A 16,208-nucleotide genomic window follows, 5' to 3' on the forward strand; every position below is an offset into this window, starting at 1 on the left:
AGGCCAGGGCAGGCACAGCCGCTGCCCTGGGGCCCACCTGGCCCCTCCTCACCATCGGCACATGTGGGACCACTGTAGGGCCGGGGGCAGTCACAATGAAAGTGAGTCCACAGGTCCACGCAGACCCCTCCGTGGGCACAAGGCGGAGGCTGGCAGTGCTCCTGGTGCTGGCAGCCCAGGAAGACGTTCTCACCAAGGTCCTCGGGCAGCAGCAGATGCCCATCCACCTGCACATCCTGGAGGCAGCCCGCAAAAGCCACGCCGCCCAGCTGGGTGAAGCGGGACCCAGCAGGCGTGGGGGCCGGGGCAGCCGTGGCCACGGGACTGGAGGCCACACAGAGCCGGGCGGGACAGCCTTCGTGCCAGAGCCGCAACTCCAGGAGCCCCAGGTGGAGCGTCACCTCCACTCGGTGCCAGTGGCCATCACTGAGGGGTGGTTCCAGCAGCCTCAGGACGAGCACATTCTTGCCATGGAGTGTGGCCTGAAGCCTGGCCTCCACCAGTGCCAGCTCCACGCTGCCTTGAGTGTCAGAGCATGTGGCCAAGGCACCCACACGTATCGTGGTACGAAACCTCAGGGCCAGACGTAGGGAGCTGCCAGCTGGCACTGAAGCCCGTACAGGGTTCCCAGCCACCATGGAGAACGTAGTATTCTGGCCACAGAAAGGCCCATGGGTACCAGGTGGGCAGCGGCAGGTGTAACTGTGAACCCCTGACTCGAAGGTAGGGATGCAGGTGGCAGTCGGTGGGCAAGTGTGGCCCCCGCAGCCGGTGAGTGGCACAGAACAATCCGGTCCACCCCAGGCCTCGGGGCACCCACAGATGTAGCCTGCCACGGTGTCTTCACAGGCCCCACCGTGGAGGCAGGGCTCCGACAGGCATTCGTCCATGTCTTCCTGACACGTTGGGCCTTCGGGAGAGACCAGGCCAAGGCTCAGCACCAAGGCCAGAACCACAGTCTTGACCCAGAGCCGACCTGCCTCTTGGAACAAGGAGCTCAGTATCCATCAACCAAACCCATTCCCAATTCTCGAAAGACTTCTCGAGGCCCTCGGAAGTCCCCGGAGGCTGGAATCCAGGATGCTCCTTTCGTTCCCACATCTGGTGAGTCTCCAGGCCCTGTGTGGTCCATCCCCTATGCGCTCACCAGTGCCTGCTTTCCTCCCACCTTGCCTTCCCAGACTCACAAACTCTCTGGGCCACAGTCTAGTGCCCTCTAATTCACCAGTCTTCAGAACCCCCTCCATCATCCAACTCTACAAGCAGCCAGAGAGCTAACGCGGGATCTGGCCCAGTTCCTTCGCTGCGTAATGTCCCATCACTCACCCTGGCACTCACGATCCCTCACTGCCTGGGCACTGTCAGGCGTTCAGATGTCAACCCGCCTCCCTACAGACCTTGAGCTGCCTGTTCCTCCAAGCATCTCCTGGGAAGTCCTGCCCTCTGGGCTTTCACGCATACTGCTCCCTCTGCTCGGCATGCCTCATTCTCCCTAACCCTGCCTTTCAAACTCCTACTCATCCAGCAAAACCCAAATTCAAATGGCCAGTCCTCTAGGAGGCCTTCTCTGGCCCTCAACCACAAGCTACTGTATCCCTCCCAATTCCTTGCCTACTCCCAGGCACAGTTCCCCGGAACCCTGGATTGAAAATATCTGTTTACACAATTGAGATCTCCTCCAGGGCCCTGAGTACATCCTTGGTGCCCGGCAAAGGACATGGCATGGCCCTTGTCAACAGAGCGATGAAGTGGAAGAGGGAGCGGGGGTGGGTGTACACGTCTGTGGCACTGGAGCAGGCCCTGGCTCTAATGCCACCCCCGGCCCTCTGCCCTAGGGCCCTCACTCTGGCAGTGGGGTCACCCTCCCTTCCAGAAGCCCCCAGGTCAGGTACTCTGGCCCCAGCGTGGATCTAGAGGCCACAGCCCCACCCATACTCAGTCACAACCTCCACACAACTACTGAGGCCAGACCTGCTCACGTATTCCAGCCAGGGGGAACCCAAACCCAGAGAAGCCAGTAGGATTTGAATCCTGGCCTCAGTCAGCCCACAAACACCACCGCCACCTTCTGGGGACAGCTGGCCCCAGCACCCCACCTCCACCTGCCCGAGGGCCCCACCCTGCCTACCTGCCAGGAGCCACAACACCCGCAGAAAGGTCCCCAGAGCCTGCAGCCCCATTTCATGTCCCCACAGACAGGCTGAGAGTGGCGGGCGGGCACCGAGGCTGGGGAGCCGTGCTCCCTGCCTGGCCAGCCGCCTCCTCCTTCAGCGCGGACTCAGGAATGCCAGGCACTGGCCTCCCCCACGCCCAGCACAACCCAAAGGGAGGATGGCAAGGAGCCCAGCCCCACAGCCGGGGTTCCCCCTCCCAGGCCCTGACCTCAGAGGGCTGACCTCCCTGTCACCCGTCAGCTGAGCTCAGCGTGGGGAGGAGCTGGGCTTCCGCTGACCATACTGAACCTGGGCGATGACACGCCCATGCAAGAGCCCCCCCAGCTTCCTCTGTAAGGCGGGGGGGTCAGAGCCCGAGCTCAGGGGACCCTGCTGAGGAGGAGCACACTGCAGAGAGAGCTCTGCAGAGCAGGGTGTGCTGCCGTGGGCCCACTGTGTGCCAGGCACCCACGAGGCCGCTGCCTCTGGGGCAGGACTCAGGGAACCCCAGCCACGGGGCCGGGGGGAGGAGATGGGCCTTCAGGGTGCCCAGGGGTGTTGGCCACCTGGGAGTGGGAGGCTGAACCCCAGCATCTGTGTGTGGGCGAGTGTGGAAGGGACGGCGGTGATCACCCCCTCCTTCCCCTGGGCCGGGGAGCGGGTGCCCAGGAACCGTGCCAGGGAGAGGAGGCCCTGCATTCTGAGCAGGAATGCGTGCGGGCAGGGGGAGGCACCACAGGCATTCCAGAGGAACAGGGACGCTTCTCCGGCTCATCAGTGTCTGCAGGGAAGGATGTCTGTGTGTCTATGTGTCCACCATACCAGAGGCAGGGAGAGGCTGCTGCAGGCCCAGCTCCCACCCACCCTTCTCCAGACACTGTCCCCCAGCTTTCCATAACACACCCCCCACCCTCCGCCCACACAGCCCCCTGCTGCTCCCACCTCCTCTGTCCCCCTCCCCGCAGCCCCTCGGCCTCTGCCCAGCCCTTCGAAGTCAGGTGTCTAGAGCTCTCTCTGCCCATCACCCTACACTTCCTCCCAGACAACCTTGGCCACCTCTGACCCCAACTGCCAGGATGACACTCCTGACCCCGTCTCAGGACCCTGTCCTGTGCCATAGACCCCGGGTCACCAGCCCCCAACCCAGACTCCTTCCCATGGGTGCTCCACAAACAGACTCAAGGTGGACGATTGAACCCACCATCCTCTACCCAGTGCCACCCAGGGCAGAAACTCAGCCAGCATCTCTGACACCTCCCACTCATGCCTGGAATAACCCTCAGGACCTGGAGCGTGCCCCTCATAAGTATTTCTCAACCTGCACTCCGAAACATTTTCCCTCTACTCCCACCCCTAAGCCAGCCCTCTCTCCTGTTGCCTGGGCCACTGCGCCCCACCTCCTCCCTAATGTCCTTAACCCCATCAACCCAGCCTCCACACATCAGCCAGAAGGGCTCTTCTTGCCCCAGGCCCACCAACTCTGACCTGGCCCTGCCCCAGTGCCCACCCGACCCTGGGCACCTGTGTAGCCATCTGGACAGTGGCACTGGAAGCCATTGGGCAGGTCCTGGCAGAGGCCTCCACTGAGGCACGGCCGTGAGGCACACTCGTCCACATCCTCGCCACAGTCGTTCCCTGCAAGAGGCCCAGCTGTGGTTCCCTCGGCCCCCTCAGAGCCCAGCTGGAACTGGAAAGGGCCCATTTTTACAGCTAGGGAGACTGAGACCAGAGAGAAATGCTTGAACCCAGCTCCAGCATCCCTCCCCTGCACCTGGACACTAGAGACCTGCTTCTCGGAAGTGGGGCAGGGGGCTCACCCTCAAAGCCTGGAGGGCAGCGGCACACGAAGCCAGCAGCCTGGCGAAAGCTGAAGTCACCGGGGAAAGTGGCCTGGACGCCCCCATAGAGGGTCGGATCCGAGCGCTGCAGGCACCGGCCCCCATGCTGGCAGGGGCCCACTGCACACTCGTCCTCATCCACTTCGCACCGCTCGCCACTGTAGCCTAGGGACACACACATGGGCATCAGGTCACACGGGGCCACCAAGCAGCACTGCTCCACTGCCACCAGGCCCGCCAGGGCCAGGCTGGGACAGCAACTCAGAACACCAATCCGGATACTCAGACAGAGGCACACAGGAGACAGGAGTGACCAGGACCGCCTTCACCAGCATCATGTGACTAGTATCACTAGTATTTCTAGTATCTCTGAGCACTCTGCTCCTGCAGGGCCCTGTGCCAAGGCTTCGTGGGCTTTACTCATTTACTCTCCTCACAACGGGCTTCCCAGGTGGCTCAGTGGTAAAGAATCCGTCTGTCAAGCCGGAGACCTGGGTTCGGTCGGGAGACAGTTCCCCTGGAGAAGGAAATGGCAATGGACACCAGTGTTCTGATAATCCCACGGACAGAGGAGCCTGGCAGGCTACAGTCCATGAGATCGCAAAGAGTCAGACAGGACTGCGCGAGCCGGCAGCAGCAGCGGCTCCCAACAGCCCAGGAGTAAGTTCTGTGATCAGCCCTGCTTCGCAGATCGGGAAACTGAGGCCCAGAGAAGCTGCAGTCACGTGCGCGCACTCTGCACCAGCGCACTCCCGCACGGGCATCCCAGGCCGGGCGGCCGCAGCCTGTGCCCCCTCCCCACTGGGCGCGCGAGCGCGCATGCGCACACACCTGGCCAGCAGAGGCAGCGGAAGCTCCCGAGGCCCTCCAGGCAGGACGCGTTGTTCGCGCAGGGCGCCGACGCGCACTCCAGCACCTCCAGGTCGCAGCGCTCGCCCTCGTAGCCCGTGTCCGCGCAGTCGCACTGGAACCTAAAGGGGGCGCGCGGCCCGAGCTGAGCACGTGCCCGAGCCCCCAGCCCCCTGCCTCCACCGTACCCTGCCTCGCGCCCCCCCCCCCCCCCCCGCGCCGGCCCACCGCGCAGCCTCCCCGCCCGGGGGGCACGGCCTCCCGCTCACCCATTGACCAGGTCGCGGCACACGCCCCCGTGTGCGCACGGCTGGCTCTGGCACTCGTCCAGGTCCAGCTGGCAGCTGGCGCCCCCGTAGCCCGGGGCGCACACGCAGCGGTAGGAGCCCACGCCGTCCAGGCACGAGCCCCCGTGCAGGCAGGGCCCCGAGGCGCACTCGTCCACCTCCGTCTCGCAAGTCACGCCTGGACAGGGCCCGAGACAGACGGACAGCTGCACGCCCAGAGGGAGAGTGGAAGAAGCCGAGCCAGGCTGACCCCAGACCCACTCCAGACAGTATGACCAGCAGCGGAATGCCAGGATCCGGAGAGGATCCGTTGGTGCGTCTTTCCAGAGCAGGTGTTTCTTGAGCCAGCAATGGCAGTGAGATGGAAACAACACAGGCCTCCCTGCCCCCTAGAGCTCACTGCAGTCTAACCCGGGACACGGGGGATTAATCAATATTACATAAATGAGGATTGATTTTTTTTTATTTTGATAAGAGCTACTGTGGGTACGTGCTAGATCGTGTGATGGCGAGAGTCAGGGTCTTAGCCTGGGGAATCGAGAAAGATGAGAAGGCATTGGCTAGACTAAGATAGGGAGAAGGCAATGCACCCCATTCCAGTACTCTTGCCTGGAAAATCCCATGGGCGGAGGAGCCTGGTTGGCTGCAGTCCATGGGGTCGCTAAGTCAGACACTACTGACAGACTTCGCTTTCACTTTTCACTTTCATGCTTTGGAGAAGGAAATGGCAACCCACTCCAGTGTTCTCGCCTGGAGAGAATCCCAGGGATGGGGGAACCTGGTGGGCTGCCATCTATGGCATTGCACAGAGTCGGATACGACTGAAGCGACTTAGCAGTAGCAGCAGCAAACTAGGATAAGGGGTTATGCGAGTAGTTGGATTCCAGGGAGACTGTTGGCGAAGACAAGGGGAGAGTGGAGAAGGTGGGGAAAGAAAGGGGTGGTGACAGGCCTTGGGGCCAAGTAACACGATCAGACCTTATCCTAAAAGTCTTAGGCGGCTGACTTATAGGGTCCTTTCTACATTTTAGAAGGCTTGCTCTGCTGGCTTTTTGTGGAGGGTGTAAGGAGGGACCCCAGCAACGAGAGGCACTCCCCAATGAAAGATGCTGGACCAAGGTAACCAGCTCCTTCGGGTTTTCCCTGTACCGTCTTGCTTTTTTTTAATTAATTAATTTTTTAAATTGAAGGATAATTGCTTTACAGAATTGTGTTGGTTTCTGCCAAACTACCGTCTTGCTTTTAAAACTGAAAGTCCTGTGTCCTGGGAACCCTCTCAGTCCTGGACAAAATTAAATCAGTTGGGAGACTCTTGAGGGAGGGGCTGTGTCGATGAAGGGAGATAGAGGAGCTCAGAGGTTGGAAATGTGCTGCCAGAGTTCATCATGGAGCCCACTTGCCATCGAACACTCCAGTGGCCCTGCCTCTGCTCCCTCAGTGGGATTGGTCATGGGGGGCCAGGGACCCAGCTGGCTCCAGCTGGAACCTTCTCCCATTCCCAGCTCAGTGAGCACAAAGCAGAGCCCCTCCTTCCTGTGACCCAGCCCCACTCCCACCCTCTGTGCCAGGGGGAGCCAGGCCCAGCCTGGAATCCCAACCTCCCCCGCCTGGCTCAGAGCAGAAGGAGGAGGAAATGAATCACAGCAGATGCTGCCCCCACTCACATCCTCAGCTCACCCAGAAAGCCTTACCCAAAGCGTCAGCACCGCACATCCGGGCACGCACACACCTGCTGGCACCCCCCTCCCAGACGGTTCCCACAAATGTATTCAGGGAGCCCAGACACCCGTGGATGCTGGCAGAGACAGAGGCCTTTTGCATGACCTCCTCACACATCCACAACTAATCTGTCCAGACACCTGCACTCTCCCGTGACAAGAAAGGTACACAGAACCCACTTCCGAAGTTTCCTTTTCGTCTGTGCGCCGAGATGTCTCTCCATGATACGGCTCCTCTCCTGGAGCCCAGCCCCCCAGTCTGTGTGCCTGACTGAGTGACCTCAAACTGCCCTCTGCAGTCAGAGGGAGTCATCTGAATTCAGGACCCCAGAGTGTCCACACTGCAGCCTCCCGGCTGCCCTAAACCCAGCCTCACCACAAGACCCGTCCCAGTTGTGCTCTCCTTTCCGACGTGCAGGCAGTTGCTCCAGGTTGCTCTCAACTTGGAGTCTGGATGGGACTGGGACAGGGACATACTCTGGAGGAGGGAACTGTCCCCCTCAAGACAGCAGAGATCCCTGGGGGTACATCTACATTACAGTTTGAGCAAGACCACCAGTGTCTCTGCAGGAGCTGTGGCGGGGAGGCTACTCACAGGAGTCGGGGGCGGGGGAGAGGGCTCTGCGTGACAACCTGAACCATTCCAGGGGTGTTCACGCTCTCGAAGCATCAGATGAGCCACCAAATGACAGGTCTGGAGTGAATCGATACTGGAAATACTGTCTAGACGTGTCCTCATTAAAGCCAAACCAGGCCTATCTGTACTCTAGTCCCAGAGACGCCTGAAGGGTGTCTCCGCCCCCAGCATCACCTGAACCCCACAAGGGGCTGAAATAACATTTGTCCAGTGCCTGATCTGTGCCAGGCACCGTGCTAGTCCTCACTCACCCACATTCTCATCCAGAGCTGCCAGGGCAGCCTGAGAAGCATCAGTTCCTCAGCACGACCAAAGAGTGGGTACACCCCAGAACTGCCATGATGCCTAGCGGGGGTCTCTACGCTAAGGCCAAAGCCAAATTCACGATCTGACCTCTTTGAGTCGCTGACGGGGCCAACATTACACATGCCTCCGGGGACAGCTGGGGCCATTACCTTCATAGCCGAGGGGGCAGTGGCACTCGTAGCGGTCAGCCAGGTTGCGGCAAGTGGCCCCGTGGTGGCAGGGCCGGGACGCACACTCGTCAATGTCCAGCTCACAGTGTGGGCCCTGAAATCCGGGCACACAGTAGCAGCGGAAGTCATCAGGCCCTGGGCCCTGGGGCACACACAGAGCGCCGTGGTGGCATGGCTGACTGGCACAGCCCCAGGGCTCCGGGGGCACACAGGTGTAGCCAGCATTCTCTGTAGCCTGGCACTTGGTCCCTGGAGCGCAAGGGTCTGAGGCGCAGGCTCCTGGGGTCTCCAAAGTCACCGTCCCTGCAGAGAGAGGAGACTGGCTGGGCAGGGTGGACGGGGGCTGCTGGGACACCCCTCTCCCCACCCCCAGGCCCATCCCCAGATCCCAGAGTTGGTGAGCAGCGGAGGTCGTCGGCATTCAGAAGAGAGGGCCAGGGGGTCTACAGACAGGGTCCCAGCAGGCACCCAGATCTGGGAATGGTTTGGGTAGTGTCTCCTCCGTAAAGGAGGACCCAGGCTGCCTGACTCCCCAGGCAGAATTAGTGAGCAGATGCCCCCTGACCCTGTGAGCTCCGTGCTCCAATGCCCACGCATCCCTGCAGCACCCCTTGCAGGCAGGCCCTGTCGGGCCCACTTTACAGGAGAGCGGGTCCAGGCTCAAGTGTGAAAGTGAGGTCTCTGGCCTGAGTCCTGGCTCAGCCTTCAGGGTCCCGTCCGCAGGCTTCAGCCCCACCTGGGGAGGGGTCCCTGGCCTCCCACTGCCCACTCCGCCACTCCCGCTGGGGGTCTGGTAATTCCATCCCTATGTGAAACTGGAGATGGAGGACTTCAAAGGCCCCTCTCCCCGCTCCACCCCGCTTCCCCTCCCAGAACTTCTCACCGGATCCCGCCATCAGTAAATGTGAGCACTGGCCGCGGTCACAGGGTACAGGGCAGGTAGTGAGACATGCTGACCAAACTCCCGGCTCCAGCCACTGGACACATCTCCACGAGGCAGAGCTCCCTCTGTTAGAGGGTCACCTCCTGATCTGCCGCCCGCCTCCCTCCAGCCCTCCTTTGCTAAGAGCCTGTCAGTGTCAAGCTGGTGTAAGAACTTAGTAGCTGTGAAGGCAGAGAGCCCTGGGTTCAAACCCTAGTTCAAAACAAGCTGTGAGACCTCGGGCAAGTTGTTTCTCCTACTGAGAGATGATAACAGTACGTGCCTGGTAGGATGAGGGCGGCTTGAAAGCCTTGGGACGGCAGTCAAGTGCCCACACGTGCAGAGAACGCAGTACGTGATGGGGGAGGGGAGCGGCCTCCAAGAAGGAGGCACACCCTCGCCCCCAGCCCCCCGCACCTGGTGCTCCAAGGTGCCCCACCCCCACCCAGGTTGTCATCCAGACACTAACCAGGCCCCAGCACAGCTTCAAGCCCTGTGCCTCCCCTCCCCTCCCCAGCGAAGACCCCCAGATAAGGCTCGACAGCCTCTCAGGCGTCATCCACATTCCAGCAGGCAGGGCGGTCCACCGGCAGGGAGACAGAGGAACCAGCCAGTGATCCAGGGAGAGACCCGCTGTCAGCCCCACCCCCGGCTCCCAAAGCACGTGGTACAACTCACACAGGCTCACTCCTGGAGATTCCCACTAAGAGGGGCTTGGGGCAAGCACCCACCCAGGGCCAGGCCTGTAGCAAGGGGGGCAGAGGGTTTGAAACACTGTCCGGCCAAGACGACCTAGGGCGCTGAGGTTCACAGACTCTCTCTGCCCACAGACCCACTCCCCCAAGGCTGGTCTCCTGGGTGAGGACAGGGGGCTTCTGGGCCTCTGGGAGGGGCTTATGGCCAGCTTGTCTTTCTTTTTCCCACCCTGAGCCATGGTGGCTGGTCAGTACAGAGCATAGTCCCCCAGGGCTAAATAGTCTGAAGGAGGGGGAAGATGCTGTGATGGGCATCATGCCAGCTTACATGAACAGTGGGGTGTGAGCAGTGTCCACCTTGTGGGTGTTGTGAGGAGCCACTGAGGGGACGTGAGCACCTGCTGGGCACCAGTGAGCCTTCAGTGAGAACTCTGGCCATTTTGACCTGGGTCCCTGGACCCAGCACCCTCAGGAGGATCAGCACAGTAACCACAGCGCCCACCGTGAAGAGCCCTGTCTCCTGGGTCCTGTGCCAGCAGGCCCTTCATCTGATCCCGACAAGGTGTCACTCCTCACGAGTGTAACCCAAGGGTTTCTGCTGCTGTTGTTTAATTGCTTAGCCATGCCCCACTCTTGCGACCCCGTGGACTGTATCCTGCCAGGCTTCTCTCTCCATGGGACTTCCCAGGCAAGAATACTGGAATGGGTAACCATTTCCTTCTCCAGGGGATCTTCCCGACCCAGGGGTCAAACCCCAGGGATCAAATACCCTGCATTGGCAGGAGGATTCTTTACCGCTGAGCCACCAGGAAAGCATGACCATCCTAGGGGATCCCACCCCAATCTGGAGCTTTGGCCCCCGATTTGGAACCCTCTATTTCAGAGCAGACTGGAGAGACAGCGCCTGGGGGGATAGGGAAGGTGCTTTGTCACCAAAGGAGCAGGTGGCCCCAGGAGACAGAGCCTGGCCCCACTGAGGAAGGAGTTTTCCTGCAGGCAGAGAGGGAGGGAGCCCTCTGTCCCAGGAGGCATGCGGTGGTGCGGCAGTCTGCACCAGAGGGACCGCCATCTCTCCTGTGTAATCTCTGTTTTCACATTTACCTTAGGGGGTAGACAGTGCTATCATTCCTTTTTCACAGTTGAGGAAAGTGACGCTCAGAGATAAGCGACTTCACAGTTTCCCAAGAGGGCCTGGAATCCAAACCCAGGTCTCACTGCTCCAGAACCTCCACCCTGGGGGGTTCCAGCATCACCCCAGGGCCTGTATTAAGAATACAGATGCTAGGGCCCCACTCCAGACCCAGAGATGCAGAACTGTTGGGTTCCGGGGCCCAAGAATCTTCACTGCAACATGCTCCCTGGGGAGTTCTTTGCACACTGAGGCTTGGGAACAAGCACTGACCTTGGCTCTCTGCCTTCAGGGAGCCAGCTCAGGAGGCCAGGCTCCACCAGGGCTGAGGGGAGGAGAGGTGAGGATGGTGGGTCAGAGGAGGGGCCTTCCTGGTCTGGCCGGAGGGGCGTGGCCTGTTGCCAGGGTGACAAGGGGCCTGTGCTTATCTTTACAAATCCTTCCTGACCTCTCAGGCTGCCTGGGACGCCCTGGCCAGGGAAGGATTAACGGACACTCGCCCCTCCCCTCGGACCTGCTGCCCTGCCCTGGAAGGCCCAGAACCCACCTCCCGGAAAGGAATTTTCTTCGTGCAAAGGACAGGATTATAGTAACAGGAACCGTTTAGTGAGTGCCTGTGTAGCTGTGCTACGGGTCTTACATCTATTACCACATTATTGAGTTTGAGTCAAACTGGAAAGGATGGGGGCCATTAAGAAAACTTCTGTTTAACTCACCCGGGATCATCCCTCGAAAAACTAAGCAGCAGATCATTTCTAGACTTGTGAGAAGGCCACATCTCCCAATGCTTCCGAAACTCCCATCCTGCAAACTCTAGCCACCCACGTATTGTCACTTTAGAGCATTCTAGCCCAGTCTCCCCCAGGCACTGAAAGAGACTCGAGGCTCAGAAGGTTTGCCTAAGAGTGCAGCTTCCAATATCAGCCTGGGCGGAGTGGGCAGTCTTCCCTGTCCATCCTGAACCCAGTTGCTAGCAATCCCAGGGTGTTCCAGGCCTTGCTGGTGCCTAGTAATGCCTACATTATGCGCACTTGTAATAGGCCTAGTGAGAACTGGCAACTAATGAGAAGTGTTTGCTGAAGGTGGGTTTTGTGAAGCTTCTCATCTTGACAAGGCAAAAAGAGAATATATCTAAGAAGCCACCCAAGATCCCTTAAGACATGCTTCTAGCGAGAAAACTATCCATCTAGTAGCACGAGGCTCCGAGGGCAGGGCTGAAAACACCGCAGCGAGACTGAGAGCTGTCGGGAAAGGGCTAAAGAACTCTAACAAGGGACGAGAGTTCGGGACAGTCTTTTACAAGAATGTTTATCTCCTGAGGTTAAAAGGCAGCATTTTGATAATCCCAACAATAGCCGTCACGGATCCACTGCCTATCCTTTGTCCGCATCGGCAAATCCCAGTGTTTCCAAACCCTGATCTCAGAGGGCTGGGGCCGTGGAGGAAGGCACTTTCTGGAAGGAGGGTGAGGCCAAGCAGTTGGGTTTCCAGGCCTGCCACCCCAACAGGCCGCTTTTAACTGTTAGTGGCCTCTGGCTTCTGTCTAAAATTTCCTTTGAAATGGGGTTTCACGCCAAACATAAGTTAGAGGACCCCTGCATTTTCTTGCTGAATTCTCGTAGCAGCTCTCAGCATGAGCTGGTTTCCTGCCTCTAGACAGAAGCACAGAGAAGAGAGGTGACTGTCCATAGACTAGCCCCATAGGCGGCTGTGAAATCGTGGCCCTGCCACACACCAGGTGTGATTCTGGGCAAGCTACTGACCCTCTTGGGGCCTCACTTTCCCCCTATGTAAACTGGGGGCATCAGAGTTGACCTCACAGGGCTGTTGTGAGAATTAAATTCCATCATGCTAGTCCAGTAGCCTTGGACTGCAAGGAGATCAAACCAGTCCATCCTAAAGGAAATGAACTGAATATTCACTGGAAGGGCTGATGCTAAAGCCAAAGTTCCAATACTTTGGCCACCTGACTCGAAGAGCTGACTCCCTGGAAAAGACCCTGATGCTGGGAAAGATTGAAGGCAGGAGAAGGGGGCAGCAGAGGATGAGATGGTTGGATGGCATCACCGACTCAATGGACATGAATCTGAGCAAGCTCGGGGAGAAGGACAGAGGAGCCTGGCGTGCTGCAGTCCAGGGGGCCACAGAGAGTTGGCCACGGCTTAGCAACTGAACAACAGCAGAAGTCCAGTAGCGCAATGCCTGCCATGTAAAGGCTCGTGTATTATTTGTTCACTATCTTTACATGGGGCAAACAGTGACCATCCAACACACCCTGATGTTAGGGCGCGGGTGTGTGGCTCCTTCTCCTCCGCCTCTGTCTTCCAGGCGCCCACGCAGCTCGGGCTGCAGGAGGAGCTGGGTTTCGGGGCTAGACTCCCCACCCCTTTGTCAGCCAGGCTCCCTGGGTGTGCAGGCAGCAGGGAGGGAGGGATGTGAGAGCCCGACATGCCCCACTGTGCTCCAAGATGCCTAGTGCTCTCCTAGCAACCAGCCAGGCTTTTGTGGCTGAGTGCGCCCAGACGGAGGGGCCCCGCTCAGGGCCTGGCAGGGGTGGGCGGCAGAGCCGGAGGCCCAGGGCATCCAGAACCCCATCCCCTCTGGAATGGAAATTACTTTTCAAATGATGTCATCTCCCGCCTCTGCCCTCCTGGCAGTCAGGCCCTGGGGTCCTGGTCTCCAGAAATATTCATGCCGTAGCACCCCCACCCAAGCTTTCCGGGGATCTCCAGGGAGGGGGCTCCCTGTGCTGGGAAAGGCCAGCCCTGGGGGTCCCAGCTGGGCTAGGTGGGGGTGAGCGTGTGGATCAGTGTCCGTTCCCTTCTGCAGCACCCGTCTACTCGGTGTGCACCCTGCCACAAGGTTCATGTGAAGGCACACTAGCGCTTGAATGCACACCTGTGTGTGTCACGCACAGGTGGGTGTGTGTGCTCACGTGCGTGTGTGCTGGGTCTATGTGCCTGTGGACACCTGTTCATATGGTGGTGTGTGCCCTGGTGCACGCCACCTGACCGCTGCTGTGGAGGGGAGTGCCTGTGCACGCACGTGTGTGTGCAGGTGCACGTGTGCACGTGTGTGATCTAGATGTGTGCACTGTCGGCTTGGGGACAGACACCAGATCCCCAGACCAGGGCTCCGTGCCCCTCGTGCAGAGAGCAGGTCCCCAGCTCCTCTTCGATTTGCCTCAGGGCCCAGTTTATAAGCCCCTATCCCTCCCTTCACCTCAGTTTCCTCCCCTGCACATGGGGGTGGGGGGGGCCATCCTCCCCAGGGGCCCGGCAGAGGGGAGCAGAGACAAAGGTTTTGTAAGCTGGGCCCTGTTGGAGGCTGAAGAAGGTCACAGGTAGGGGCCAGGAGGGACTCTGAGGAGGTGGGGGCTCCCCCAGTGGCTGCAGAGGGCAGGCCACCCTCCTGCGCCAGGCTTCCCAGGCCTGGCCCCGTAGCTATAGTGACCAAGACAAAGCGTCCCCAGACCCCCCAGGAAGAATTCCAGCCCGCGCACCCGTAAATCCACTTGGACAAAAGCAAAAACCTCTTGGTGAACAGAGTCTGGCTTCACAAAGCCCTTTCAGCTTGATCTGGGAATACCAGGAGTGTGGGGGGCAACAGTACCCAGCCACCCCCCAGGGACCCCAGAGCATCCCCAGCCCTGTCCCTCATACACACACACCCATGAAAGCAAGGCAGGCAGAAACCCTGGGTCTCTTTCCCTCTTCTCCACCGCAATCCACTGGGCTGGGGTCTGCGGCCCCCACCCCATGACCCTATGTCAAGAGCAGAGACAGTTCATCCCACTCGATAACTTATGCCTCACAGCTCACACTGGGATACAGCCCATCACACCCACAGAGCCTCAGACACAACTCCCGGCTCGTGCGGGACAGCTGTCCCACCTCACAACTTAAATGCACCCAAAACCCACCGTCCACAACCTGCACACAGCTCACATCAGACTCCCCAGACTCGGGCCTCACAGGCAGAACACCCCAGCCCAACGCCCCCCACCCCCCACCTTACAGGGTACAACAGCCCACCCGTTACCCAGACCACAGGGACCACAGCTGGCCAAGATCCCCCCAGAAAGTCCCCCTGGACGGCACGCGCTCCAGCGCCCCACAGCAGCACACCTGTGCACTCCACCGTTGGGCCTGGCGCCCACATGGACAGCCCCACAGCCTCGGATGTCTGCTTTGTGGACAGACCTAGCCCCAGGCCCCCCAAGCCTGGGACCCCAACTCACCAGCCGGTAGGGCGAGGACTGGGGCCCTGTGCAGTAGCAGCAGCAGCAGCAGGAGAGGGGCCGAGGGCCTGGGGTCCCAGGTCGCAGGGCGGGCCAGCGCCATGGCAGCGCTCTGCTCCGCGGCTGTGGGAACAGGCGGCCAGGCTGGCTCCACACCCCCCTCTCCCTCCAACCAGCACTAATGCGGTGGACAGAGGCCCGGCCCCTCCCGCCCGCCCCCCCCCCCCCCCCTCCCCCTCCCCCCTCCTCCTCCCCTGCCCTCCCTGGCGGCTCCACCTTGAGCAGCGTTCTAGAGGAGGGGTCTGAGCCACCCCTCACCCCCACGCCCGGGCTCCAGACTCCAGATGAGGCCTCAGGGGCCCCTGTGGGTCTGACCTCATCTCAGGGCCCACCCCTCTCTCCCTCCTTAACCGCCCCCCTCCACCGCCTTGTCCTCCCACCTCTCAGGTCCTGCTGCCTCAGCCTCCCAGAGACATTTCTGTTCTGGGGGCTGTTCTCACCAGAGGATCCAGCTACTCCCAAATCCTCCCAGCGATCCCACCCTGCCCCCCTCCCCATCATCTCTCAGCTCCCTCCCCAGCCAGGCCAAGCTCCCCTCCTAGACCTCCCCTCTGCTGGAAGCCGAAGCCCCTACCACTCAGCCTGGTCCTCCCATCCTGCTCCCTCCCAGGGCTCCCTCCCACCCACAAAGGGGCCCACCCCCTCCCTACCACCCTCCCCACTGCTGCTGAAGCCCCCCTCCCCACATTCAGTCCACCACCAACTCCTGGCATCTCTTCCTTCTCAGAGTCCCTTGGTTCCCCACCCCCACCCCTTCTCTGCACTCCCACACTGCCACACACAGCCCCTCTCACCTCAGCCCCCAGGCTAAGGCCCCCATTCTCACCACCCCCTCACCAGACAAACTGAGTCTCTTCTATTTCTCCCCTTTGCCTACATATTCGCCTTTGCTGTTTATGACTCCAGAAGCCTTCCTACAGTCCAAGGCAGCCCATTACGGCAGCTCTAAGTGGCAAGCTTTCCCTGCTCTACTGCTGGGAAGTCCTTCTTGTTGTCTAACCTTATAGTCTCCTGCTGCACTTAATGTTTGCTTGCTCCAGGCTGGAGAGGGGAATAGTATTTATTTGCGTGGAGAGGAGGAGTTCTTTTGAGGAGCTGGACCCAGGAATCTAGGTCATCTCAAAGGCACTGCAACATCAAAACGCAGCCCATTCTTCCACTGCCCTCAGCTGTGGTGAAAGGAGAATCCCCTCACTGAAGGGAC

At 60.1% G+C, this 16,208-nt stretch overlaps 1 protein-coding gene across 1 annotated transcript in view; it reads right to left on the reverse strand.

Annotated features, from left to right (window-relative positions):
* The window catches only part of CRB2 (crumbs cell polarity complex component 2), a 24,543-nt gene extending 9,462 nt beyond the window's left edge, over positions 1 to 15,081 (reverse strand). The window contains exons 1-7 of the mRNA XM_027966459.3: positions 14,945 to 15,081; positions 7,938 to 8,261; positions 5,110 to 5,305; positions 4,823 to 4,962; positions 3,971 to 4,156; positions 3,675 to 3,788; positions 53 to 910 (exon numbers count right to left, since the gene is read on the reverse strand). Of these exons, the coding sequence (XP_027822260.2) occupies positions 53 to 910; positions 3,675 to 3,788; positions 3,971 to 4,156; positions 4,823 to 4,962; positions 5,110 to 5,305; positions 7,938 to 8,261; positions 14,945 to 15,047 (1,921 nt within the window). The 5' untranslated portion in view covers positions 15,048 to 15,081. The remainder of the gene's footprint in view (positions 1 to 52; positions 911 to 3,674; positions 3,789 to 3,970; positions 4,157 to 4,822; positions 4,963 to 5,109; positions 5,306 to 7,937; positions 8,262 to 14,944) is intronic.
* Positions 15,082 to 16,208: the final 1,127 nt, after the last annotated feature.

Source organism: Ovis aries, chromosome 3 (assembly GCF_016772045.2).
Source record: "Ovis aries strain OAR_USU_Benz2616 breed Rambouillet chromosome 3, ARS-UI_Ramb_v3.0, whole genome shotgun sequence".
Taxonomy (NCBI): Eukaryota; Metazoa; Chordata; class Mammalia; order Artiodactyla; family Bovidae; genus Ovis; species Ovis aries.